The 27,910-nt window shown below is 44.3% G+C and overlaps 1 protein-coding gene and 1 non-coding gene across 2 annotated transcripts in view; both read right to left on the bottom strand.

Annotated features, from left to right (window-relative positions):
* LOC144604394 (DNA topoisomerase 1-like) overlaps positions 1-27,910 on the bottom strand; it is an 88,055-nt gene that overhangs the window by 18,626 nt on the left and 41,519 nt on the right. The window contains exons 8-13 of the mRNA XM_078418746.1: positions 26,003-26,091; positions 21,585-21,700; positions 13,063-13,184; positions 11,330-11,452; positions 6,076-6,263; positions 775-919 (exon numbers count right to left, since the gene is read on the bottom strand). Coding sequence (XP_078274872.1) covers positions 775-919; positions 6,076-6,263; positions 11,330-11,452; positions 13,063-13,184; positions 21,585-21,700; positions 26,003-26,091 — 783 coding nt within the window. The remainder of the gene's footprint in view (positions 1-774; positions 920-6,075; positions 6,264-11,329; positions 11,453-13,062; positions 13,185-21,584; positions 21,701-26,002; positions 26,092-27,910) is intronic.
* Positions 14,411-14,529, bottom strand: LOC144604734 (small nucleolar RNA SNORA26). Its single transcript, XR_013548774.1, has one exon. It is a non-coding gene; the product is annotated as a small nucleolar RNA SNORA26 (small nucleolar RNA).

Genomic DNA, 27,910 nt, shown 5'->3' with positions numbered 1-27,910 from the left:
GCTGCATTATCACATTATGTACAACGCATTACTATCGCAACTTTTAAGAAACAGTTAGGCATGTACATTAAGAAACAGTTAGGCATGTACATTGCTCAGATAGGTTTAGAGGGATATGGGCCAAACACAGGCAGGTGCGACCAGTGTAGATGGAACATATTGGTCGGTGTGGGCAAGTTGGGCTGAAGGGCATGTTTCCACGTTATATGACTATGACAAGAATGGATTAAAAAGCAGTAACTTTGCTTTTAATAAGGCACACGATTTATTGAACTTGGTATTTTATGATTCCTATACAAGGTGGCAATAGTTCAAGACAAGGGCAAGACCTATCACGAGCTGATCGCTTCCAAATGCAGCAGCAAAATCTGCAAAGCTATTGACGGTGATGCTGTGTAGGAAAGAACTGCAGATGCTGCTTTAAATCGAAGGCAGACACAAAACGCTGGAGTAACTCAGCGGGTCAGGCAGCAAGTCTGGAGAGAAGGAATGGGTGACGTTTTGGGTCGAGACCCTTCTTCAGACTGACGGTGATTCTGTTTATTTTAAAAGATTGTGTTTGTATTACTTTTGTTCTCTCATTGGCCCCATCTTCCCATCCTCCTCACAACAGGATAATTGGGATCCTGATTATTTTATCAAAGTATAATAATATCCACAGAACACCACCTCGAGGTAGTGATAAATCCAGATGCAGCAGATTAAGTTACAGCTCTTTTCCTGTGACTAACCACTAGTTAGTTGCTGTTTTAGCCTCAAAAGGTCTCAACATACCTTAATTCTGGAGCTGGGGTTCAGCATGATGTATTTGATCGAGCCCTGGATGTTCTCCGTCCACGAGACCAGCCAAGTCACCTTGTTGTCATGTCGAACCTCTTTCCACCTTTGGCCTGGAGGTGGTTGTGGAACCTTGGCGTCCCTGAGGATAATGGAGAACAGCTCAATTACAGGTCAGGGGCTCTATACTGCCAACAGGTTCCAACCTCGAGTCTCATCTTCACCAACCTCACTGCACGGTTGAAAAACAAACATAAATCACTTACCAGTCTTCATAAAAGATCAAATAGTAGATAGCTCCAAATTACTACAGTGGGCAAATAATTACAGTAAGCAGGCTCACAGTTCGTTCTGTGAATTCTAGAGTTCTTTCTCACATGTAATTAGTCAAGCAGCAATCACCATTCATTTCCTCAATCCTTTTCTTTCACATCGATCTTTTGATCTCTGGCCTTTATCCCCCCTCACTCCCATCATTTGCATTACCCTGCCAGGCCTGTCCTGCCCCTCCTCTCTTCCAGCTTTCTTTCTCTCCCCTACAACCAGTCTGAAGAACAGTCCTGACCCAGTGTCACCTATCCATGCTCACTAGAGATGCTGCCTGTCCGCCAAGTTACTCCAGCACCGTGTGTCTTTTTTTGTACACCAGGATCTACAGCTCCTTGTATACAGCACTCATCATGTCAGGCAGCTTTGCCTGCATTATTTCTTAATTTAAAATGTAATCTTTTCCATTATCCAAAATATGGCCTTAACAAGATGCTCAAATGGTGTCAACAAATGCAGTTTGGTCACTGGTTTAGGTGCTGGGGGGGTCGCATGAAGCAACAGGTATTTGTCACCACTTGAGGGAGCACGAAGATCAAGCAATGGAAGGAGATCAGATGGGTTTATGCAGCAATAGCTAGCTAGCCCACACATCTCCCTGCAAAACACTAAGTGTTGGAGTAACACAGCAGGTCAGGCAGCTTCTGCAAAGGGAATCTTTGGGTCAGGATCCTTCTTCAGACTGAAAAGGGGTGCTGAAATGGAACGTCAATTATCCATTCTCTCACCAGTTTCTTCAGCACATTGTGTTTGACTCAAGATTCCATCACGTGCAATTCTTTGCGTCTCCACACATCCTTATTTACAGGGCATTTGACTGGTTTTGGAACTATCTGGTAGCCACTCGTCGAGTATCCTATAAATCTTTCAAAATCATTTATTTTTCAAGATCCAGGTGCCGATGGCTTGCCAATCCCTAAACACTATTTGAGAAAGCCATCCTTCTAAACCATGTTGGCCTTCTGGTGAAGGGGATTACAGAGGCATGAGGCGGGAGCTGGCCAAAATTGATTGGAAGGAGGCCCTAGCAGGGAAGACGGTAGAACAGCAATGGCAGGTATTCCTGGGAATAATGCAGAGGTTGCAGGATCAATTTATTCCAAAGAGGTGGAAAGACTCTAAGGGGAGTAAGAGACACCTGTGGCTGACAAGGGAAGTCGGGGACAGCATAAAAATTAAGGAGAGGAAGTATAACATAGCAAAGAAGAGTGGGAAGACAGAGGATTGGGACTCTTTTAAAGAGCAACAAAAGTTAACTAAAAAGGCAATACGAGGAGAAAAGATGAGGTACGAGGGTAAACTAGCCAATAATATAAAGGAGGATAGCAAAAGTTTTTTTAGGTACGTGAAGAGGAAAAAAATAGTCAAGGCAAATGTGGGTCCCTTGAAGACAGAAGCAGGGGAATTTATTATGGGGAACAAAGAAATGGCAGACGAGTTAAACCGTTACTTTGGATCTGTCTTCACTGAGGAAGATACACACAATCTCCCAAATGTTCTAGGGGCTGGAGAACCTAGGGTGATGGAGGAACTGAAGGAAATCCACATTAGGCAGGAAATGGTTTTGGGTAGACTGATGGGACTGAAGGCTGATAAATCCCCAGGGCCTGATGGTCTGCATCCCAGAGTACTTAAGGAGGTGGCTCTAGAAATAGTGGAAGCATTGGAGATCATTTTTCAATGTTCTATAGATTCAGGATCAGTTCCTGTGGATTGGAGAATAGCAAATGTTATCCCACTTTTTAAGAAAGGAGGGAGAGAAAAAACGGGTAATTATAGACCAGTTAGTCTGACATCAGTGGTGGGGAAAATGCTGGAGTCAATTATAAAAGACGAAATTGCTGAGCATTTGGATAGCAGTAACGGGATCGTTCCGAGTCAGCATGGATTTACGAAGGGGAAATCATGCTTGACAAATCTACTGGAATTTTTTGAGGATGTAACTAGGAAAATTGACAAGGGAGAGTCAGTGGATGTGGTGTACCTCGACTTTCAGAAAGCCTTCGACAAGGTCCCACATAGGAGATTAGTGGGCAAAATTAGGGCACATGGTATTGGGGGTAGGGTACTGACATGGATAGAAAATTGGTTAACAGACAGAAAGCAAAGAGTGGGGATAAATGGGTCCCTTTCGGAATGGCAGGCAGTGACCAGTGGGGTACCGCAAGGTTCGGTTCTGGGACCCCAGCTATTTACGATATACATTAATGACTTAGACGAAGGGATTAAAAGTACCATTAGCAAATTTGCAGATGATACTAAGTTGGGGGGTAGTGTGAATTGTGAGGAAGATGCAATAAGGCTGCAGGGTGACCTGGACAGGTTGTGTGAGTGGGCGGATACATGGCAGATGCAGTTTAATGTAGATAAGTGTGAGGTTATTCACTTTGGAAGTAAGAATAGAAAGGCAGATTATTATCTGAATGGTGTCAAGTTAGGAGGAGGGGGAGTTCAACGAGATCTGGGTGTCCTAGTGCATCAGTCAATGAAAGGAAGCATGCAGGTTCAGCAGGCAGTGAAGAAAGCCAATGGAATGTTGGCCTTCGTAACAAGAGGAGTTGAGTATAGGAGCAAAGAGGTCCTTCTACAGTTGTACCGGGCCCTGGTGAGACCGCACCTGGAGTACTGTGTGCAGTTTTGGTCTCCAAATTTGAGGAAGGATATTCTTGCTATGGAGGGCGTGCAGCGTAGGTTCACTAGATTAATTCCCGGAATGGCGGGACTGTCGTATGTTGAAAGGCTGGAGCGATTGGGCTTGTATACACTGGAATTTAGAAGGATGAGGGGGGATCTTATTGAAACATATAAGATAATTAGGGGATTGGACACATTAGAGGCAGATAACATGTTCCCAATGTTGGGGGAGTCCAGAACAAGGGGCCACAGTTTGAGAATAAGGGGTAGGCCATTTAGAACGGAGATGAGGAAGAACTTTTTCAGTCAGAGGGTGGTGAAGGTGTGGAATTCTCTGCCTCAGAAGGCAGTGGAGGCCAGTTCGTTGGATGCTTTCAAGAGAGAGCTGGATAGAGCTCTTAAGGATAGCGGAGTGAGGGGGTATGGGGAGAAGGCAGGAACGGGGTACTGATTGATAGTGATCAGCCATGATCGCATTGAATGGCGGTGCTGGCTCGAAGGGCTGAATGGCCTACTCCTGCACCTATTGTCTATTGTCTATTGACACCCAAATGTTTGGACAGGGAGTTCCAAGATTTAAGGAATCCAAGATTCCAAGGGGCAGCACGGTGGCGCAGCGGTAGAGTTGCTGCCTTACAGTGCTTACATTGCCAGAGACCCAGGATTGATCCCGACCACGGGTGCTGTCTGTAGAGTTTGTACGTTCTCCCTGTGGCTGCATGGGCTTTCTCTGAAATCTTCGTTTTTTTCCCACACTCCAAAGACGTACAGGGTCTTTTGGTTAATTGGCTTGGTATAAATGTAAATTGTCCCTTGCGTGTGGAGGTTAGTGCTAATGTGCAAGGATCGCTGGTCGGTGCTGACTCAGTGGGCCGAAGGGCCTGTTTCAACACAGCATCTCCAAACTCTAAAATTTAGACCTAGAATTTCAAGCTTCTCATGGGGAAGGAGGAATGATAATAAATGCTGGACTTGCAAATTAATAAATACACCAAGATTGCACTCCACTAACAGGTGCATTTGATCTGATTCTTACTAAGTCTGTTAAATAATACTTTATCCTCTACAACATTGCATTCACAAAAGGATCAAAGATGAGCAGTAGAAGAGTCAAGGCAAAATAAAACAATTCCATTGTTGCAAAAGTTACTGGTGAAACGTCAACAAAAATATGTTCTTCAAACTTTCCTAGGAGCACTGGAAGATGATGGGTGATCTTATTGAGGTGTATGAAATCATGAGAGAAATAGATTGGGTAGACACACAGAGTCTCTTGCCCAGAGTAGGGGAATCGAGAACATAGGTTTAAGGTGACGGGGTAAATATATAACAGGAACCCAAGGGATAACCTTTTCACAAAAAAGGGTGGTGGGTGTATGGAACGAGCTGTCAGAGGAGACAGGTACAATTGTAAAGTTTAGGAAACAATTAGACAGGCAAATGGATATGACAGCTTTAGAGCGATGTGAGCCAAACCCTGGCAGGTGGGATTATTGCACATGGGACATGTTGGTCAGTGTAGCCAAATTGGGCGGGGGGCCTGTATCCACGCTGTATTTGTGACTCAAAAATCATTTACTGCCTGTAAAAGTGAGTTGGGAATATCCCTTAGTTGGGGAAGTGATCACCTCTCACGGCGGCACAGTGGCGCAGCGGTAGAGTTGCTGCCTTACCGTGAATGCAACGTCGGAGACCCGGGTTCGATCCCGGCTACGGGTGCTGTCTGTACGGAGTTTGCACGTTCTCCCCATGACCTGCGTGGGTTTTCTCCGAGATCTTTGGTTTCCTCCCACACTCCAAAGATGTACAGGTATATAGGTTAATTGGCTTGGTAAATGCACAAAAAAAATAAAAATTGTCCCTAATGGGTGCGGATAGGGTTAATATGCAGGGCTGCCGATGGGCCTGTTTCCGCGCTGTATCTCTAAACTAAACTCTCCAACAACCCTCGACAAACAAGGCCCTCTTTATGTACAAAGCATAAAATGGTAAGTGACATTTCTGTAAATATTCATGACACATTCACTCAATGTTCACAATTCGCAAGCAGTAGGAACCAAGTCAAATTTATGAATGAGAACATTTTTTTAAAAAGTCCACATCCCAACTGAGCCCCCCCAATCCAGAGTTAATAAACAACTACACGCAGTCCAAAAGTTGCTCTAGCAAAGGAAGGTGTCTCAGTGCAATGAATCAAGCATGTTATTCTGTATTGGTCTGCCCTATTGTGGGCTTCAAATGTTATTTACTGGATCATGATCCAGAAGATTTTCCAAAGGAGCTTTCGAGTTGTTAATGATGAATTGGCAAAGCCCTAGTTTATCCTCTGATACTCACTTACTACAGTTGATGATGATGTCCTGAGGCCTGCTCCTTCTCTTCAGCATGCCCATCTTTGGGTGGTTCCCACGGCCACGGAAAAGCCCTGGCGGCTCAATCCTGAAGTTTGCGATCCGCTCTTTGTGGTTGTCCATTATACAGTAACCATAGTCCTGTATAAGCTTCTCATTATCTTCTTTCAATTTCTAGAATAAAGGGGAAGAACGATAATTTAAAAAAATGTAGTGAGTCAGAAAATTCCAAATTTAACCCCTCTTTCCTACAAGTCTAACACTCTACTTAAATTTAGGGCGGCGCAGGGACACAGCGGTAGCATTGCTGCTGCTCACAGCGCCAGAGACCCGGTTTCCATCCTGACCACGGGTGCTGTCTGTGTCTGTACGTTCTCCCTGTGACCCTGTGTGTTTTCTCCGGGTGCTCTGGTTTCCTCCCATACTCCAAAGATGTATAGGTTTGTTGGTTAATTAGCTTCTGTAAATTGTAACTTGTCCCTAGTATGAAGGATAGTGCTAGCATACGGGGTGATCACTGGTCTGAATGGGCTGAAGGGCCTGTTTCCATGTTGCATCTCTACAGTAAAATCTAGGGTTCCAGAAATTTCTGACCACCCAATCTCAGATTTTGGAAGTTCATCAGGACTCAGTGTCTCCGTGCGCCCTTTCAGTGGCTCCCAGCGGTCACTGGCTTTCAACTCTACTGACTTCAGCAGAGGTCAGAGGAAATAGGCTGGGTACTAAATGAGTGCTTTGCATCGGCATCCACCAAGGAGGACGAGGACGATAGCGAGATCAGTGTTGAGGTATACTAATATACTAGGTGTTTGAGATCAAGGAGGTGATGTAGGGTTTCTTGAAAAACATTAAGGTGGATAAATCCCTAGGGTCCGACAGGATCTACTCCAGGTCGTTGAGAAGTGAGAGGGGAGATTGCAGGGGCCTTGACATAGATCTTTGAATCATGTCTAGCCACAGATCAGGTTCTGGTGGACTTGAGAGCAGCCAATGTCATTCCTTTGTCTAAGGGAAGTATCAAGTAAATTATAGGCTGGTGATCCTCACATCAATGGTAGGGAAAATATTAGGGAGGAATCTATGGGATAGAATTCACTTGAATTTGGAAAAGAATAGGCAATTAGGAATAGTCAGCATGGCAGGTTGAAACCGAATTTGAGTGTTGTGAAGAGGTGATGAAGGCAATTGGAGACATAAGTAACTGCAGATGCTGGAAGGTTGAACAAAACACAATGTGCCGGAGGAACTCAGCGGGTTGGACGCCAACTGTGGAGGAACTGGACATTCAGTTTTGGGTCAGGGTCCTTGTTCACACTGCGGAAGAAGCCCAAACCCAAAATATTGTCTGCCCATTCCCTCTACAGATGCTGTGTGTAGGAAGGAACTGAAGATGCTGTTTACACCAAAGATAGACACTAAATGCTGGAGTAACTCAGCAGGTAAGGCAGCATCTCCAGGAGAAAAGGAATAGGTGACGTTTCTGGTCGAGGATAGGCACAAAAAGCTGGAGTAACTCAGCGGGACAGGCAGCATCTCTGGAGAAGGAATGGGCGAAGTTTCGGGTCGAGACCCTTCTACTCGAGGTCTGATGAAGGGTCTTGACCCAAAACGTCAACTATTCTTTTTCTCCAGAGATGCTGCCTGACCTGCTGAGTTACTCCAGTATTTTGTGTCTACCCTCCACAGATGCTGCCTGACTGACAGAGCTCCTCCAGCCCTTTGTGTTTTGCTATTATTGCCAAAGATGATTGATGAGGGAAGCTAGGTCGGTGGACGTTGTCTACATAGATTCTAGCAAGGTATTTTATAAAACCTCTCATGGTAGGAAGATCCAGAAGATTAAGATGCATGGGATCCAGAGTGTGGCTTTTGGATTCAGAACTAGTTTACCCATTGAGGAAAGTGTGTAATATTGCAAGGGTGCTATTCTGGTTGCAGCTCTATGACCAGTGGTGTTCCGCAGGGCTCAGTCACAGGACGTCTGATCTTCAAACATAACTTGGACAAAAATATAGACGAGTTGGTTTGTAAAGTTACATTGGCCATCAAATTTGGTGGAGTTGCAGACATTGAAGATCGTGTCAAAGGATGCAGCGGGATATAGACCAGTTACTGATACGGGCATAGAAACGGCAGATGGGAGTTTAAACTGAGCAAGTGTGAGGAGTTGCAGTTTGGGAGGGCGAATGCAAGGGGAAAGTATACTATTAATGATACGCTCCTTAATAGCATTGATGTACAGGGACACCTTGGTGTCAAAGTCCATCGCTCCCTGAAAGTGGCGACATATGTAGAGAGACAGAGAGTCGTAAAGAAGATGTTCGGCATGCTTGCCTTCATCGCCTCCAGGTAATTGAAGTCACGTTGCAAGCTTGACAAAGATTTGGTTAGGCTGCATTTGTACTAATGTGTGCAGTAAAGAATTACTGCATAATTAAAGAAAGGATGCGGAGGCTTTGGAGAGGGCCCAGAAGCGATTTGGTGGATGCTGCCTGGATAAGCTTGCATTCGCTTTAAGGAGAGGTTGGACAATTTTGGACAGTTTTCTGTTGAGCTTTGGAGACAGAAAGAAGACCTAAGAGCAATGTATAAAATTATGAGGGGTATAGCTGGGGTAAGACAGTCAGAGCCTTTTTCCCAGGCTGGAAATAGATCAGTTCACAGTATACAGTGCCCTCCATAATGTTTGGGACAAAGACCCAACATTTATTTATTTGCCTCTGGATTCTGAAATTTGAGATTTGTAATTACATTAAAAAAATCACATGTGGTTAAAGTGTACATTGTCAGATTTTAATAAAGTCAAGTCAAGTCAAGTCAATTTATTTGTATAGCACATTTAAAAACAACCCACGTTGACCAAAGTGCTGTACATCTGACCAGGAAAAAAAAGAAACATACAGTGGCAGGCAGCCAAACACAACGGCGCGGCCATCTTGAACAAAATGTTAATTCAATCACCCACAGTCCAACAATAAAAGCACTAAACAGGCACCCAAAATTACCCAACCCCAAAAACCCCCCAAAACACAGTCCAACAATAAAAGCATTAAATAGGCATTCAAATCACACACCCCAAAACCCCCAAAAACACAGTCCAACAATAAAAGCATCAAACAGGCACTCAAACCACCCAACCCCAAAAACACACAAAAAAGAAACATCCATCAAAGAAACATCCATCACAGTGAGTCTCCTCCAGTCCTCTCTCTCCTCACTGTGATGGAAGGCCACAATGTCTTTCCCTTCTCCCGCTGTGCCTCGCCCGCAGTCAGGTTGTTGTGGTTGCAGGCCGCGCCGGACGGTCCACAGCGGGCCAAGCCCAAGGCGCGTCGCGTCGCAGCCGCTCCCGCAGCCTCCGAAGACGGCCGGCTCCGCTGATGAAAAGTCCGATCCGGGGCGGGCGAACACGGATGTTTGGGACACAGCAATGTCATGTAAATGAAAGTAGTCATGTTTAGTATTTTGTTGCACATCCTTTGCACACAATGACTGCTTGAAGTCTGCGATTCATGGACATCACCAGTTGCTGGGTGTCTTCTCTGGTGATGCTCTGCCAGGCCTGTATTGCAGCCAATTTCAGCTTATGCTTGTTTTTGGGGGCTAGTCCTCTTCAGTTTTCCCTTCAGCGTTTAAAGACATGCTCAATTGGGTTCAGATCGGGTGATTGACTTGGCCACTCAAGAATTGACCATTTTTAGTATTGAAAAACTCCTTTGTTGCTTTTGCAGTATGTTTGGGATCATTGTCTTGCTGTAGAAATGAACCGCCGGCCAATGAGTTTTGAGGCATTTGGTTGAACGAGCAGATAGGATGTGTCTATACACTTCAGAATTCATTATGCGACTACCATCAGCAGTTGTATCATCAATGAAGATAAGTGAGCCAGTACCTTCAGCAGCCATACATGCCCAGGCCATAACACCCCCACCACTGTGTTTCACAGATGAGGCGGTATGCTTTGGATCTTGGGCAGTTCCTTCTCTACTCCATACTTTGCTCTTGCCATCACCCTATATGTTAATCATCGCCTCATCTGTCCACAAGACCTTTGGGCAGAACTGTGGTTGCTCTTTTAAGTACTTCTTGGCAAACTGTAACCTGGCCAACCTATTTTTGCAGCTAATCAGTGGCTTACATCTTGCAGTGTAGACTCTGTATTACTGTTCATGAAGTCTTCTGCGGACAGAGGTAATTGACAAATCCACACCCGAATCCTGAAGAGTGTTTCTGATCTGTCGGACAGGCATTTGGGGATTTTTCTTTATTATAGAGAAGATTCTTCGGTCATCAGCCATAGAGGTCTTCCTTGGCCTGCCAATCCCTTTGTGATTAGTAAGCTCAAAGTGCTCTCTTTCTTCTTAATGATGATCCAAGCAGTTGATTTTGGTAAGCCGAAGATTTGGTTGATGTTTCTCAGTTTTATTCTTATTTCTCAGTCTCATAATGGCTTCTTTGACTTTCATTGGCACAACTTTGGTCCTCATGTTGATAAACAGCCATGAAAGTTTCCAAAGGTGATGGAAAGACTGGAGGAAAGACTAGGTGCTCAGCTCTCTTATACCGGCATTAAGGAGGCAATTAAACACACCTGAGCAATTACAAACACCTGTGAAGCCATGTGTCCCAAACATTATGGTGCCCTGAAATGGGGGGGAACTATGTATAAACACAGCTGTAATTTCTACATGGTGAAAGCAAAATGTATAAAAATGACCTTTTAATAAAATCTGACAATGTGCACTTTAACCACGTGATTTATTTCTATTACAAATCTCAAATTGTGGAGTAAAGAGGCAAATAAATAAATAATGGGTCTTTGTCCCAAACATTATGGAGGGCACTGTAGGTAACGGGCGCAGCAACCATGACTGGCAAACACAAGGGGAAGTACGAAAACGTGTTGCATAGGATGCTCACCAACATTGTCATTTGAGAAATTGCTTAACTCATCTCCCAAGGTGACACAGTGGTAGAGTTGCTGCCTTACAACAGCAGAAACTCGGATGTTGTCTGTGCGGAGTTTGTACCTTCACTCCGCGACCACGTGCGTTTTCCCCCGCTGCTCCGGTTTCCTCCCACACCCCAGACGTACAGTTTATAGATTAATTGGCTTCGGTAAAGATTGTAAATCGCCCCCAGTGTGTAGGGCAGTGCTGGTGTAATGGGGATCGCTGGTCGGCGTGGAATCAGTGGCCCAAGGGCCTGTTTCCACACTATCTCTAAACCTAAACACAAACCTGTTTCTCTGCTTTGGACATCTGCTTACGAGCTTCTGACTGCTCCTTGTAATATTGGTTAATTTCTTCAAAGTTGCATTTGTTCAGATCCGTTATTGTCACTTTTTCTTCTGGTTTCATTTCCTACATTGGAACAGGACTTTAATTAATGCTCTCAGCGGCAAAGACCAGTGTAACAAAAACTTGACTTGATTTAGTCGAGTTTATTGCCATATGCACAATTATGGTCAGATACAGTACATTACAAATCTTGCCTGCAGCAGCATCACAGGCATATAGGCAACACATAAAAAACATGTTATATATAAAATATACAAGTCAGTGAAAAGAAAAAAGCTGCAAAATAATAAGGCACCATGGTATAAATACACAATTAGGAAACAAGTCCATGTAGTGCAAGAGGTGGTCTGTAGTGTTCTGTTGCTGTGCAAACAAATCCTAATGCAAGAATCAATGGTTGCTGTGTTAGTATATTAGTCTATATTTCAAAATAGTATTGGGCAAAGAGAACTAGGTCAACCAAACACTACGGTCGAAGTTGTTAAAGAGCAAAACAGTAATAATAGCAAGCAAAATCAACTGCTGTATAAAGATATATATTAGTCTATAGCTGAACTGTCAGTGGGAATGAGGGAAAGCACACAGATCACAAATTTACTCAACCTAAGCTTTACACAATTTCAAAGTGCACAAGCAATTTTGGGGGAAATCAAGTCAGGACTTGAGAACCTTGTTTAAGATAAATTGTCCCTTCTCAGTTAAAGCACCAAGTTTTTCTGAAACACAAATCTTCCTACCCAATCCCCTAAAAGAACAGCTTTCATCATTTCTCAAGCCTTGTCCAACTCTGGTCTCAACTTCATAAAATGGGAAGATTGTACAATCTATCTGACAATTATCCACAACAGAAAGAAACACAAATATGAAGCCTGTCCTCAATACATGTCATTTGCCAGACTGTAGCCTGGATTAGTGGGGGGGGGGGGGGGGGCATTAGGTACAAGGAGAGATTGGACACAGTTGGATAACTTTCTCTGAAGTAACAGGGGTGAAAGGGAGACCGATAGAATTATAAAATATTATAAGGCATAACGTAGATAGTCGGAACTCTCTTTTTCTCCAGGGTATTAGGTCAAGGACTAAAAGACATAGCTTTAAGGTGAGAGTTTAAAGGAAATGTGCGTGGCAAAGTTTTTTTCACACAGAAGGTGATGGGTGCCTAGAACTCACTGGCAGGGGTGTGGAAGCAGATAAGATAATGGCGTGAAGAGGCGATGGAAAGGCACATGGATATGCAGGGAATGGATCATGTGCAGAGGGGATTAGTTTAACTGGTATCATGTTTGGCACAGATATTCTAGGCTGAAGGTCCTGTTCCTGTGCTGCATTGCTTTATGTTCCAAGAACTAGCAAGATCAGACCACACACAATTTGTTCTTTCAAGTTACTGACTTTGGTTGACCAATGCCTCAGTTAGTAATGGATTGAATTTATTAGAAGGCTTTGGGTTGGAGCCTCGCTACTGAAAGCCATTCTCAAAATCCAGGCAAACATTCCGGTACAATACTGGGGGATTTGGGCATTCCTGTTATGTTTGCAGCCTGAAAAACTGCTGTTTCCACCTGTAAAACAAGGCCACGTCTGTGACAAAATCCAAATTAAGTGCAGCAGTAGATTCTGCTTTAGAATGAATTCACAATCCAAAAGAAGCCTGCACTACTCTGCGAACTTACCTTTCGCCAGTCTTTGAAAAAGTTCTTCCTAAAGATATCTTTCGTTGTATACTCGTGATCAAGCATTTTAGCAAAGAATGTCGCAACCTCTTCACACTGAGGGCTCAGCTTCATGGGCTTCCCTAAATATATTAAAAAGTGTGAAATCAGACACCACACAAAAATAAGCTGCCTTGGAAGCACAAGCACAGCTGAGCACCAATTTAACTTGCAAATTTAAAAAACAATATCCCGTTCTATTTTAGCTCAATGCATTGCCTTGATGGTATTGTGTGCACACAAGTATTGAACTGTCACATGGTACAAGCCCACCACCGATTTTCCAGTACACCAGAGCCGTGCTGGATTGTCCGTTTGGCCCGACCAACAGAGGACATGGCCTCCAAGGAGTCGAACGGTTCGCCTATGCGGTCGAGGGGCCGTGATACTGGTGCGCAAAGCTGGCCTCGGAAGTCAGCTATGGGAACGGATCTGTAGGCTGCAGCCGGGTTGGAGTTCCAGATCCCCGGCCGCAGATGGCAATTTCGACCCACCAATCGGCTGCAGAAGTCCAGATGAGGTAGAGATTGGCCGCCTCACCTAGCCTAGGTGCCACATTTTCGGGACCCACACACACCTGGGAGGGATTTCAAGCGTGCACTCGTAATTTTGTCTGGATTAAAGGAGGTGTCGGACCACCAGTTACTGGAAAATCAGTGGGGGACCTGTACTTTAAGACTCCATCTTGGCTTGGCTGATAACACACCTGTCCCCATAATAGATGACCAGAGGCAGTCCATTAGAGAGACTTGACTACTTTGCTCAAATTTTTTGGCTTAATTCTAATGCAAGGCCAAGAAAGCATTCAGAGGGGATAGCTTTCAGATTAGTATCTTGTAACATTGATGGTCTGCTTTCTTATGACCTACTAGAAACTCCAATTGAGGTCAAATTGTTACAGGGCACCATTACATTACACAATGTCCCAGAATTACAAGAGATTGTCTCCACACCCTGTCTCCATACACCTAATCCTTCCAATAAGAACTTTGCAAGATGGGTCAAACATTCCTTCTAGATAAGTATCAAATACAGGATAACCACACCAAAACAAAATGGTGGATGAAAATCAAAAGGCTCAAACACTTTAGCTGACTTTTCATTAGATAGCTATAGATATTACATGGTTCACAACCATACATCGATTGCTGGAGCTTGGGAGCCTATTGATTTTCACCTTACATTTTTGTAGACCACTAATTTCACCAGATGACTTTTAAAGCAGAATCTTTTTCCAGAAGAACAAAACCAAATTGAAATTTTACTGAGGGAACGTGTAATGCCACTCCCAGGTTAATGCTACTATGTTTTTTGTCCTTCTTGACAGGAACCAAAGCATCGGGTAACGGCTGCTCTGGGTTTTAGAGAAGAGTTTTTCTATCCCTCATTCATGGCCACTCAATGAATTAGATTACAATGAGTGGGCAAAGCTAGAAGGGATGTATTCTCAAACGATGGCATTAAATTCCAGTCATGTTCAATCCTATTACTAACAATTTGTAAAATGCATGAGAAACATTAAGCATACGGTACAGACACAGAACTGCAACACAAAGGCCATGGGTTCAAATCCCAGCATGGTAAGTTATGAAGCTGTCACCAAAATAAACTGGTTAGGCTACAAACTAAAGGGAATAGTTCTCTTCTCCATCCCAGAGGCAACCAAGAAATCAATAAACATTCAAGCATTCTAAATGTGGACATCATTAATAATTATCCGTTTCAATTACGGAGCGTTGAGGGCCAGTTAAGTCAACCACTTTGTTGGCACTATAGTTGATCTGCATGCTAGATGGTAAACAATAGCCGAATGTAAACTCAATCTCTAGTGCAGTTTTGGTCTCCAAACTTGAGGAAGGACATTCTTGCTACTGAAGGATTGCAGCGTAGGTTCACGAGGTTAATTCCCCGAATGGCGGGACTGTTGCACGTTGAAAGACTGGAGCGACTAGGCTTGTATACTCTGGAATTTAGGATGAGAGGGGATCTTATTGAAACATTGAAGATCATTAAGGTATTGGACACACTAGAGGTAGGACACATGTTCCCGATGTTGGGGGAGTCCTGAACCAGGGGCCACATTTTAAGAACAAGCGGTAGGCCATTTAGAACGGAGATGAGGAAGAACTTTTTCACTCAGAGAGTTGTGAATCTGTGCAATTCTCTGCCTCAGAAGGCAGTGGAGGCCAATTTTCTGAATGCTTTCAAGAGGGAGTTAGATAGAGCTCTTAATGATAGCGGAGTCAGGGAATATGGGGAGAAGGCAGGAACGAGGTACTGATTGCATGATCAGCCATAATCACGGTAAATGGCGGTGATGGCTGGAAGGGCCGAATGGCCTACTCCTGTACCTATTGTAGGTCTATTGACTAGGATGGATTCAAACACATGTTAAAATCAATACCTCATGCATCCATATACCAATTCCATGACAACCACTGTGTTATTCAACCGGCCATCCAAACTGAACCTATGCTTGCAATCCATGTCTTGCATCTACGCTCAGCTCCTCAGACAGCGCCCCCCTCTTCCAGATGGAAGCATTTCAGATGCTACTCTTACCCAAAATGGCTTTTACTGTACCACAGGAATAAGGCTAAGCCATTCAATTAGATCATAGGTGTGGCTGGTAGAGTAGCGACCCAGGTTCGATTCTGACCTCAAGTACCGTCTGTGTGGAGTTTGCACATTCTCCCTGTGACTGCATGGGTTTCCACTAGATGACCCGGTTTTCTCCCACACCCGGAAAGGGCTGTGGGTTTTGTAGGTTAATTGGCCTCTGTGCAACTGCCCCTAGTGCGTAGGGATCAGAAAGTGGGATAGTATAAAACTAATGTGAATGGGTGATTAGTGGCCGGCGTGAACTTGGTGGGTCTGGTTCTGTGCTGTATCTCTAAACACATCAATTTCTACCTCTACTCTGTTTAACCAACATACACTGATGAGCCAAAACATTATGACCACCTGCCTAATATGCTGTTGGTCCTCCGTGTGTCAGCAAAACAGCGCCGACCCGCTGGGGCACGGACTCTACAAGACCCCTGAAGGTGTCCTGTGGCATCTGGCGCCAAAACATTAGCAGCAGATCCTTCAAGTTCAGTAAGTTGCGAGGTGGAGCTGCCGTGGATCAGACTTGTCGATCCAGCACACCCCACAGATGCTCAATCGGATTGAGATCTGGAGAATTTGGAGGCAACACCGTGAACACTTCATCATGTTCCTCAAACCATTCCCGAACAATGTGTGCAGTGTGGCAGGGCGCATTATCCTGCTGAAAGAGGCCACTGCCATCAGGAAATACCATTGCCATGAAGTGGTCTGCAACGATGTTTAGGTAGTGACATGTGTCAAATTGACATCCACATGAATGGCTGGACCCAGGGTTTCCCAGCAGAACATTGCCCAGAGCATCACACTCCCTCCACTAGCTTGTCGTCTTCCCACAGTGCATCCTGGTGCCATCACTTCCCCAAGTAAACAGCGCCCATGTACATGGCCATCCACGTGATCTAAAAGAAAACGGGACTCATCGGACCAGGCGACCTTCTTCCACTGCTCCAAGGTCCAGTTCCGACGCTTGCGCGCCCAATGTAGGCGCTTTCGACGGTAGACATGGGTCATCATGGGCCCCTGCGGCTACGCAGCCCCACATGCAGCAGGGTGCGATGCACTGTGTATTGTGACACATTCCTCCTGTGACCACCATTAAAATTTTCTGTGACTTGTGCCGCAGTAGACCTTCTGTCGGTTCGAACCAGACGGGATAGCTTTCTTGCCCTCGTGCATCAATGAGCCTTGGGCGCCCAACACCCTGTCGCCGGTTTGTGGTTTGTCCCTCTTCGGACCACTGTCGGTAGATACGCACCACTGCTGACCGGGAGCACCCCACAAGCCTTGCCATTTCAGAGATGCTCTGACCCAGTCATCTGGCCATAACAATTTGGCCCTTGTCAAAGTCGCTCAGGTCTTTACTCCTGCTTATTTCTCCTGCGTCCAATACGTCAACTTCAAGAACTGACTGTTCACTTGCTGCCTAATATATTCCACCCCTTGACAGGTGCCATTGTAAGAAGATAATCAATGTTATTCACTTCCCCAGTCGGTGGTCATAATGTATTGGCTCATCAGTGTATACTCCCATCCAAAACAAAATGTATTCTCTATCTTTCCGTCTGAAGAAGGGTTCCGACTTACAATCCAGCAGTATGAATATTGATTTATCTAATTTCAAGTAACCCTTGCGTCCCCTCTCTTCGTCTCTCTGTTCCTCCCCCACCCTAATCGCTGTACTGGTTTCACTGCCGTCTTGGTGAGTTTCATTGTCTATGTAACTCGTTATCACCCAGCCCATGGCAGGGCAATTCCTTGATCGTTGTTGCTTTTTCGCAAATCTTTCATTTATTTGCATCACTGAAATAAAATCTTGGCTTCAATCAAACTTCCTCAAACTCAATTGCAACAAATCTGAAATCATCATCATTGGTCCAAAAACGCTCACCAAATCCACCCAAAACTTCATCCTCAACATTGATGGTCTCCCAGTATCCACCTCACCTCACATCCGGAATCTTGGAATCATCCTTGATCAAACCCTCTCCTTCGACAAACACATCAAACACATCACAAAGACAGCCTTCTTCCACCTCAAAAACATTGCCCGTCTCCGTCCATCCCTCTCCTCCACAGCTGCAGAAACCCTCATCCACGCCTTCATCACCTCCCGTCTGGACTACTGCAACAGCCTCCTCTATGGCGCACCCTCAAAAATCATCAATAAACTTCAATACATTCAAAACTCCGCTGCCCGTCTACTCACACACACCTCGATCCGTGACCATATCACCCCCGTCCTTTATAAACTCCACTGGCTCCCCATCCCCCAGAGAATCCAGTACAAAATCCTCCTCATAACCTACAAAGCCCTCCATAACCTGGCCCCATCCTACCTGACCGACCTCCTCCTCAGGCACACTCCCACCTGCACCCTCCGCTCTGCTGCTGCCAATCCCCTATCCCCCCACATCCGGACCAAACTCAGATCCTGGGGGGACAGGGCTTTCTCCATCGCTGCTCCCACCCTATGGAACTCACTACCCCAAACCGTTAGAGACTCCTCCACACTCACCACATTCAAAACATCGCTGAAGTCTCACCTGTTCAGTACTGCCTTCAACCACTGAAGGTCACCTCACCTTCTGTCTCCTTTCTCTGTTCATTTATTTATTTACTTATTTATCTATTTATTCATTTCCCTATGTTCTCAAAATCTCTGTAAAGCGTCTTTGAGTATATGAAAAGCGCTATATAAATAAAATGCATTATTATTATTATTATTATTTGTTCTACATCTATCTCACCATCTATATCTCTCGTTTCCCTTACCCCTAACTCTGTCTGAAGAGTCTCGACCCAAAACGTCAGCTATTATTTTTTCTCCAGAGATGTCACCTGACCCAGAGTTACTCCAGCCTTTTGTCTTCTATCTTCAGATTTTGCAATCCTAACCCAGCAATTGAAATTTTCCCCTCCACCACCACTTCCACCCAGAATTCATTTCAGGTGACGACCCCTCCATTCTAATTCCTTTGCTTGGTTTCCCTGCAGAAGGCAATGGTAACAAGGCACTGTCTCCAATGGTTTAAGAGGTCTAATTTAAACAGACATGCATGCATCATATATTCTACAAACAGTTCTCTTGCTCAACCCAGAACCTCCTGTTCGCGTTAGTGAACAATTGGGTATGTGGGCACAGGATACATTTTAACTGTAACTGGAGATAAGTAAAAAGGGAAATAGAAAAGACCCCAATTATAATCGGTTATCAAATGAGTTTGGAGATGAATGGAACTGAACATCTGTTCAACAGAGACAAAATGGCAATCATTCTGTGAGCGGATATGGAGTGATTCAGTCTAAAAAGTAGCAACTCCCACATTCCCTGCTATTGAGCCAATGACTCACTAAAAATTGGACACTTGCATTAAAATACTGAAAAACAATTAATTGAAATTAGCATATTGGGAAGAAAGTCCCTAACAAGAGGCGAGGGCTGAATGAGAGGTGATGATGATACAATCTGTAGTCAACACCTGATGCTCCACATTCAATTCCTCTGCTTCAAGAATATATGATTTTATAGTCCAAATACCTCGTGCAGATCATTTAAGTTACAAATGCCCACTTGAATCAATTTCCCCCTCTCGTAAACTAACATCTATGCGGAAAATAAGACCTTTTGATGGGAGAAAAAAAAAAAAAAAGACCCCTACATTCAGAGTTTATAAAACACAATTGTTCATTTCAAACAAATACTTGATACACAAAAATGTTTGTATTTTAAATATCCGATGCACTGCCTGAATTTCCACTTGCTTAGAGTATCTTTTTCAGTAACCAGGGTACTTAACTTTAGAGATATAATAATGCGGAAACAGGAAAGGATTGCTTCATCCCTAAAGGACTCAAAGTGCTGGGCTATCTCAGCAGATCAGGCACCATCTCCGTAGAATGTGGATAGGTGACATTTCGGGTCTTTACTTTACTTTTCACAAGATGCAGGACAGAATGCCACAGGAGATCCTTCTTCCCTGTGGCTATCAAACTTTACAACTCCTCCCCCTTCTGTCATGGGGTAGACTGAGACTGACCCCCCTCCCCCCTCCTCAATCTTTGCACATCCCCAAACACTTCCACTCGTCATTATAATTTCATGTTTCATGTATTTTGTGTTTGTTATGACTGTTGGCAAATTAATTTCACTCCTGGGATAAATAAAGTTCTATCGTATCATATCTTATTTCAGAGATACAGCGCAAAATGACAATTTATGTATCTTTTATTTATAATGAATGATCTCTTGCTACCCACTTTGCTGCTGTAACACTGTAAATATATATGAATATATATATATATATATAATTACAGACCCTTTGGCCCACCGAGTCCACGCCGACCAGCGATCACTCCACGCACTAACACTATCCTACACATTAGGGACAATTTTATCAAAGCCAATTTGCCTACAAACCTGTACATCTTTGGAGTGTGGAAAGAAACCAGAGTAGCTGGAGAAACCCCACATGGTCAGTGAGAATGTACAAACTCCATGCAGACAGTGCCCATATTCAGGATCAAACCTGGGTCTCTAGTGCTGTAGGACAGCAGCTTTATCGCTATGCCACTGTGCCGACCAGAAAATGGAAGCAGAAAATAACTTCACAGAAAATAAAATGACTCGTACAAGGCTCTCTCCAACAAGGTCCGTTTTTTTTTCTCCTGAAAAACCACAATCATTACTTATAGTAATAAAACAAGACAAATTGTCTGTATCCCACATTGACTCAAAATATGTGAGAGGTGATTGGTAGCTTCATTGGCAGCAGAAAACCAATTATGACTGCTGTGGGTGGAATAACCCTCGACACAATAACTACTTTGAAACATGGTTGTGGTGTTGTCATAATCAGACCACAATATGAACACAATAGTCTTCATGTATTGAGACACAAAGTGCTGAAATAACTCAGCAGGTCAGGCAGCATCTCTGACGAACATGGATAGGTGACGTTTCGGGATGGGACCCTTCTTGAAAACATCACCTATCCACGTTCTCCAGGGATGATGCTGCCTGGCCCACTGAGTTACTTCAGCACTTTGTGCCTTTTTTGTAAACCAGCATCTGCATTTCTTTGAGTCTATATGTTACACTATCTCCCAAAAGGGACACAGCACTATCATACAAATACTGAGCTTTCAAAATCGGCAGGTTACATATTTCACTGACAACATCCCGTTGATTCCACATAAGATACCAAATTGCTCGAAATATGAACAGCACCTCAGAGTATCTGGAATCACGTGGTGATGAACAAGAGGCCTGGTGTTATCAACCGATAGTAAGGGAGGATGACAACAATCACCCCACCTTGCACCTAACAACCAACCACAGGTCCACCGCTGATTTTTCTAGCACCCTTGGTTCCAGAACCTTTCTGGATTATGTGTTTTGCTAGACCAACAGAGGTCACGGCTTTGGGAGGGGGCCAAGATACTGGACCGCAAAGTCAGCCGCGGGATTTTCCAGAGCTCCGATCACGGGAGGGCAAATTTGGCCTGCATATTGGCTGCTGAAATTGGCATGAGAACCGATCTGCGGCCGGACTGCAGTTCCAGAGAGGGCAAATTTGACATAGATGCCCCCAGGGGGGAGGGGGTGAGAGACCAGCTAGTTGTCGGAATATCGGTGGTAGACCTGTATTTTTCTAGTTTACGGCCATTGGCATCATCTTGAGGGCAGTCACGGACCAATATATGCTGACTCGCAGCACCACTTTCTAACAGCATGTTATATTGTAAATGTATTCGCAACTGAAACACAATGATAAAAGTTCCATGCATTCAGCTCTTCAATTTGCTTTTCTCAGCCACCCCTCTATTCTCAATTGGATATTTTGAATGTCAACATGCTTATTCTGCTCTCTTACCATCGTAATAGAATTTAACGTGACCTGGGAGAGAAGCATAGGGCGCTGCAAACACTGGACCCCTGTGTTCCAAAAATTTCCATTTCACACCATCTGTATAGCGTTCTTCTTCCCACCTGCACAAAAGAAAACATGCTTGAGAGATTTTGATAGAACTTAACTATTCTGCTGCCATCATTGAACTATCAATTCACTTCCCTCATCAAAAGGCTGATGAAAAAGAAAGCAAACTGTGATACAATAACTTTTTCTTATACCTTGCAACATCCTTTGCAAATTCAGAAGCTTCTGAAGGAAGCAACTAAACACTGGAGCACCTTGACTGGGGCCAGTTTCTAAACAATTTAGATAGCGAGTACCAAGAGAATCTGCATGCACCCACATGCTAAAATGCAAGCGGTTTCTCTCTTCATCTATCAACATATGCAAAACTCAAGTCTTACTTCCATTTCTCCAAATTGCCGCCATCACGTCCCCATGACCCAGTATAAAATGGCTGGCAGGTGCCGTGCTCTCAGTTAGGCTTCCTACCAGTTGCGAGCATATCTCTCTGCTCAAATTGGTTATTTGAAAAGGAATGGATGTTAACAATTACATATCTGTACAGCAAACCTCATTTTGTTAGATTCGATTTTGAATTTATTTTTTCATGCCTTCAAGTAGACTGAGATATTATAATTATTTAAAAAAATTAAAGTGCATGAAGCAACGAGTGAAATTCAGAGTAGTTTTCTAAACCAGGTTTCAAAGTGATCATGTTTACAATTAATGATTTGGCTCATAAAGACTTTCCCACTTCCAGTGTAATAGTACCACCTACAATCTAATCAGCTGCTTTATCAGTTGTCCAATTCTTGGAATTATCTGATTCAGTCCATTGCTGGAACACAAATTAGTGCCCTCTGATGGAAATTAGAAGCAACACATTTAAATTCATGTGTGACCAAAGGATGTGAAGAGCAGGAAATAAAAGCAGCTTTAAAAATTCCTATATCAACTGCTGCTAGTCAAGTCTGACAAAAGCTCAGTGCTGTTTTTCGGCTGAGGTTCATTACTGTCACATGTACTGAGGTACAGTGAAAAGTTTTATTTTGCATGCCATCCAAACCGATCAGATATATCATGCATAAATACCATCAAGTCAAACTCAAGTACAATATAGAGAGCAAAGGGGTAGAGGATACAGAGTGCCGAATAGTTTTCATCATTACACTGCGCCAGTTCCATAGACCTCAGTGAGAAAGTACCCTAGCTCATGGAAAGACTGTTCAGAAACCTGATAACAAAGGGGAAGAAGCTGTTCCTGAATCTAGTGCAGTCAAGTTTGTGGCATTCTGTCTCTTTGCAGGTGGGAGAGAGGGGATTTTTCCAAATTCTTCTTAAAGGACCATTCCCGAGCAAGAAATGAGTCAAAATATCTTCATATTGGAACTGCACAACACGGACATTGTGGGCCGAAGGACTTGTTCCGATTCTATGCCATTGGTGTTGACTAAAATTTGACATTGAGAAACCCATCTTCATTCTACAATGTTCTAGTTTAAGATGGCTGATGCCGAGTCATGATTAATATAATGCCATCTAAATGATAGATACAGTATTAGTAATCTTAAAAAAAATGGATAAATACTTGGAATCTGAAAGGAAAAGTCCACATCATTATGGAAAGGACAATGGAACTGAGTGAATTGGACGGTTATTTCAAAGAGCTAGCACAAGGACAAATAATAAAATAATTTATTTTGCACAATGCTAACCTAAAATTCTAAGGTGCAGCATTGGGTTTTATTTACCTAATGGCTGCGGCTCGCTGGCAGTCTGTTTGTCTTTTTTCCTTTTTTTTGTGTTTGTGTGTCGGTGTTGGGATGGTTTTTGTTTCTGTTTTTGGCTGTGTATGTGTGGGGGGGTGGGGGAAACCTTTCTTTTATTAGGTATCTTCCCCGGGGCGCAGCTCGGCCGCGGGGCCTTCCATCGCCCGGCGCGGCTCGGCCGCTGGACTTAACATCGCTGGCGCGGCTCTGCCGCGGGACCTAACAGTGCCCGGCGCGGCTCGGCCGCGGGGCCTTCCATCGCCCGGTACGGCCGCGGGATGTTTCAGCGCTCGGGGCGGCTCGGCCGCGGGGCTTTCCATCGCCCGGCGCGGCCGCGGGGCCTTCCATCGCCCGATGCGACTCGGCCGCTGGACTTAACATCGCCGGCGCGGCTCAGCCGCGGGACTTGGCAGTGCCCGGTGCGGCTCGGCCGCGGGGCCTTCCATCGCCCGGCACGGCTCGGCCGCTGGACTTAACATCGCCGGCGCGGCTCGGCCGCGGGACGTTTCAGTGCCCGGTGCGGCTCGGCCGCGGGGCCTTCCATCGCCCAGCGCGGCTCGGCCGCTGGACTTAACATCGCCGGTGCGGCCGTGGGACGTTTCAGTGCCCGGTGCGGCTCGGCCGCGGGGCCTTCCATCCCCTTGCGGGGGCTGTGCGTGTCGGTCGCCTCGGTAGGGGTCGAGCTGCCTGTCCGTGGGCGGGAAGAGAGTGGAAGTTTTGTTGCCTTCCATCACAGTGAGGGGGTGTTTGGAGTCACTGTGATGGATGTTTGTTTTGGGGTCGTGTGTCCTGTGTTCTTTTCTTTTTTGTTGTGTTCTGTGACTGCTGTAATTTCGTTCGGTATCTGTACCGAATGACAATAAAGTTCTGTACTGTAAAATCTTTGAAGAAGGTAGAAATGAAAACTGCTCAGTTATGTTGTCAGAGCCAATTGACACACCAACGTTGACCTGTTTGTTCCAACAGTAGCAGTAATGGGGAGACACCAGACACTGTATATGGATTAGAAACACTAAAATTGCAGCAGTATTTTAAAATCAGTCACAAAGCCATGGGAATATTTAATAAAGAAAACAATGATTCGTTTTTGACCCAATTCCCTATTTCAACTAAATTACTTCAGCCTCATCAGAACAACTTCTGGTGTTCAACTGAATGACTAAATAGGAAAAATAGGAAGAGCAGAGGGTCACACTGAATAAACCAGTGGTTTCTTACGAGGAAAATCTCAACACAAACAAAAAGCTCTTGAACGAGTGAGGAAAATGAGGACATTGCCATTAGTGACAAGAACTTCAGAAGCATATACAGGTCCACCACCTATTTTCCAGCACCCTTGGTTCCAGAGCCTTGCTGGATTATCAGTTTTGCCGGACCTACAGAGGTCATGGCCACAAGGGGCTGAGACACGGCCTGCAAAGTCGGCAATATGAACAGATCTGCCGGCTCCAGCTGGGCCGGAGTTCAAGAGCCATGACCCCAGGGGCCAAGTTCAACCTGCCGATTGACCACAGAAGTCGGCTAAGGGAACAGATCTGCCAGCTCTAGTAGGGTGGGCGTTCCAGAGCCACGATCGCAAGGGGCAAAGTTGAACGGCCAACTGGCGCAGAAGTCCCGATGAGGTCATGATCGGCCGTCTCACCTGGCCTGGGCGCCACATTTTCAGGGAGGGAGGGGGTGGGGGGTTCTGGGGGAGATTTCAAGTGCGCTCTTGTAATTTTGTCCAGATCAGTGGAGGTGCAGGATCACCAGATGGCAGAAAAATTGGTGGTGGACCTGTATATAAAATAAGCAAACATTTAAAAAATCCCCATCCATGATTCGTTGTGCCTCCAGAGGGAGTTGTTGTTTGGTCGTTACAAATGAGTGAATTACACGTTAACATTCACAAACCATTTACCTGCAACCTCTAACTCACTAACAACCCCCTCCCCGCCCCCATCCCAAGTAACTAAGTCAAAATCTACAACCAATAATATATAGGGAGTACCACCTCAATGGATGCAATGGTCCCACAACAGCAGCTCACCACCACCTCTTCAACGCAATGAATGCTGGTCTTGCCAGTGAGAACTGCATGCAGCAAGTTGCATTCACAGTCAGTTGTATAGTTATATCATTCATCTCAAGTTCTTAAGCAATGTAATAATTAGCAATTCATTATTCTGCTTAACATCGGACCCAAAATATTAGCACAAAAACAATGAACGTATCCCAATTGGTGTACATTCCAATCTTTATTGGCTGGACTGTTAAGATATTAATTAAAAGTTGCACTTGTGTAAAAATTCCTCAATATGATTCCTAGTTCAGAAAGCTTAATGGCACCCTAGTAATTGGCCACCAGAAATCCCATAGGGCTTGCACTAGACAATGAAGGCCATTGGGAAAGTACAAATCTGCATCAGAGATTGCTACATCTTTGTTAGCAGGTCTGAGGCCAACTGCAATGCCTGTTACAATTATCTAAGCACAAATCGTAATCTTCCCCCAGAAACGTTTGGGAGCAAACTGGCTGTTTTAACATGATTTGTATGGGTAGGACACAAGGTGCACAGTAGAAAGCAGCATCAATATGATTTGACCAACTGGTCCATTGAGCCTCACCATTTCCACTTATCTTCTTCCTCTTTTTTCTTCTTTTTTCCCGGCCCTTGATTTTCCACTTTACCTTTGGATTTTTTGTTCTTTGATACCTACAAGGAAAGGAAGATCATGTCTCAGTGACAAAACACTCACATTCCAGAAAACCTAGTTGTTGTACCAAATGCAGAAAGATAAATTCTGCTCAACGCAAGTGTGCAACTATTCATTACACAAAAGGCGTAATTCTAAAACTGAAACCCGATCGATTATTGTACTTCATGGGTGTTGGAATTAATGGCAGTCATCTTGTGCTGTGGGCAACAGGATGAACAAATATAGATTACTAATAATCAGATAAAAGGTGAAGCAACTAGCAGTGATGGGGCATCATGGGTCGGCATGAGCAAGATGGACCGAAGGGCCCGCTTCTGTGCTGTATGCTCTTTAACAGGGCAGTGGAGCGCACAAAAACAGATTAGATGAGCATGTGCACAAATCTCCAGGGTGGTGTAAATAAGGATGGTGAGCAATAGGATAAAACAGGTTTATGGAATTACAATAAAGTGACATCAAAGGACCTGGCCATAATGGGAAGGAATGAGTATACAATATTCTTGGCTAATGTCTGGAGTTGTCAATTTCAAGATATATGGCAAAACATCAAATCATTCAGATGGAAAGAATTTCAGAGGGTGGTGAACACGTGGGATTCTATACTACAGATGGCTACCCTATAAATATGCTTGCAAAGGAGGCAGACAGATTTCCGAGTACAAAGGGATTCATGGGGATGGCACAATGGAGAACATAAATATATTCAGATCAAGGATCAGTAGTGATCGACTTGCATAGCGGAGCAGGTTTGAAGGGCCAATTAATTTCTGCTAGTAGAAACAAGGAACTGCTGATACTGGCTAACACAAAAAGACAAAGTGCTGGAGTAATTCAACGGCCGGGCGGCATCCCTGGAGAACACGGATAGGCGATGTTTCAGGTTGGGACCCTTCTTCAGACTTCTGCTCTTAATGGAACTTCTGTTCCCAATGCCATGTTTCAATGTAAACCACTCAGGAAAGATTGAGAGAAAACAAGGGAACCATATATGACAATATTATTGAAATATATTATCTGATCAGGGATAATATAAATTATAGAGAAGGCTGCCAGAGTATACAATAAAGGGTACAATACGAGATAGATATTGCGAAAGATGCAAGTAATTTATAGGCGTGAGAATGCAAATTTCAATTGCCTAACCTAAACTTGGATAGTAAGAGCATTTAGTTTACGCTTAGTTTAGAGATAGTGATAGAGGATGGAAACAGGCCCTTCAGCTGACCAAGTCCACGTCAACTATTTATCACCCGTTCGCCCGAGTTCCACATTGTCCCACTTTCTCATCCACTCCCAACACACGAGGAGCAATTTACAGAGGACCAATTGGCCTACAAAACCCACACGTCTTTGGGATTCGGGAGACCGGAGAAAACACACACGGTCACAGGGAGAATGTGCAAACTCCACACAGACAGCACCCAAGGTCAGGAGTGAACCTGGATCTCTGGCGCTAAGAGGCAGCAGCTCCACCAGCAATAAGGGGAGGAATTCTAAAAATAAGCAAAACTCCCTCTTGATTAAAAACTTTTTCATCTGACGAGGGGACAAGCAGATTTGGATCTGATTCAGGGGAATGTATCATTGAGACAGATTTGGCAAAAAATAGAGAACGCGTTAGTCCTTCTGTCAATCAAAAGACCTGGCAAATAAAACAATAGCTGAGAAAAATGGAAGCATAAAAGACAATAATATAAATGCAGACTAACAGCGTTACATGAAGTGAAAAAAGGGCTTCTAAAGCATGAATGAAGGCAAGATCAATCTAAATGAAACAGAAAACGGAAATTTATGATGACTGGTTTCCAATCCGGT

This window comes from Rhinoraja longicauda, chromosome 22 (genome assembly GCF_053455715.1).
Source record: "Rhinoraja longicauda isolate Sanriku21f chromosome 22, sRhiLon1.1, whole genome shotgun sequence".
Classification (NCBI taxonomy): domain Eukaryota; kingdom Metazoa; phylum Chordata; class Chondrichthyes; order Rajiformes; family Arhynchobatidae; genus Rhinoraja; species Rhinoraja longicauda.
Note: the sequence above shows the minus strand (reverse complement) of the source record. Positions and strands in the feature narration are given on the sequence as shown.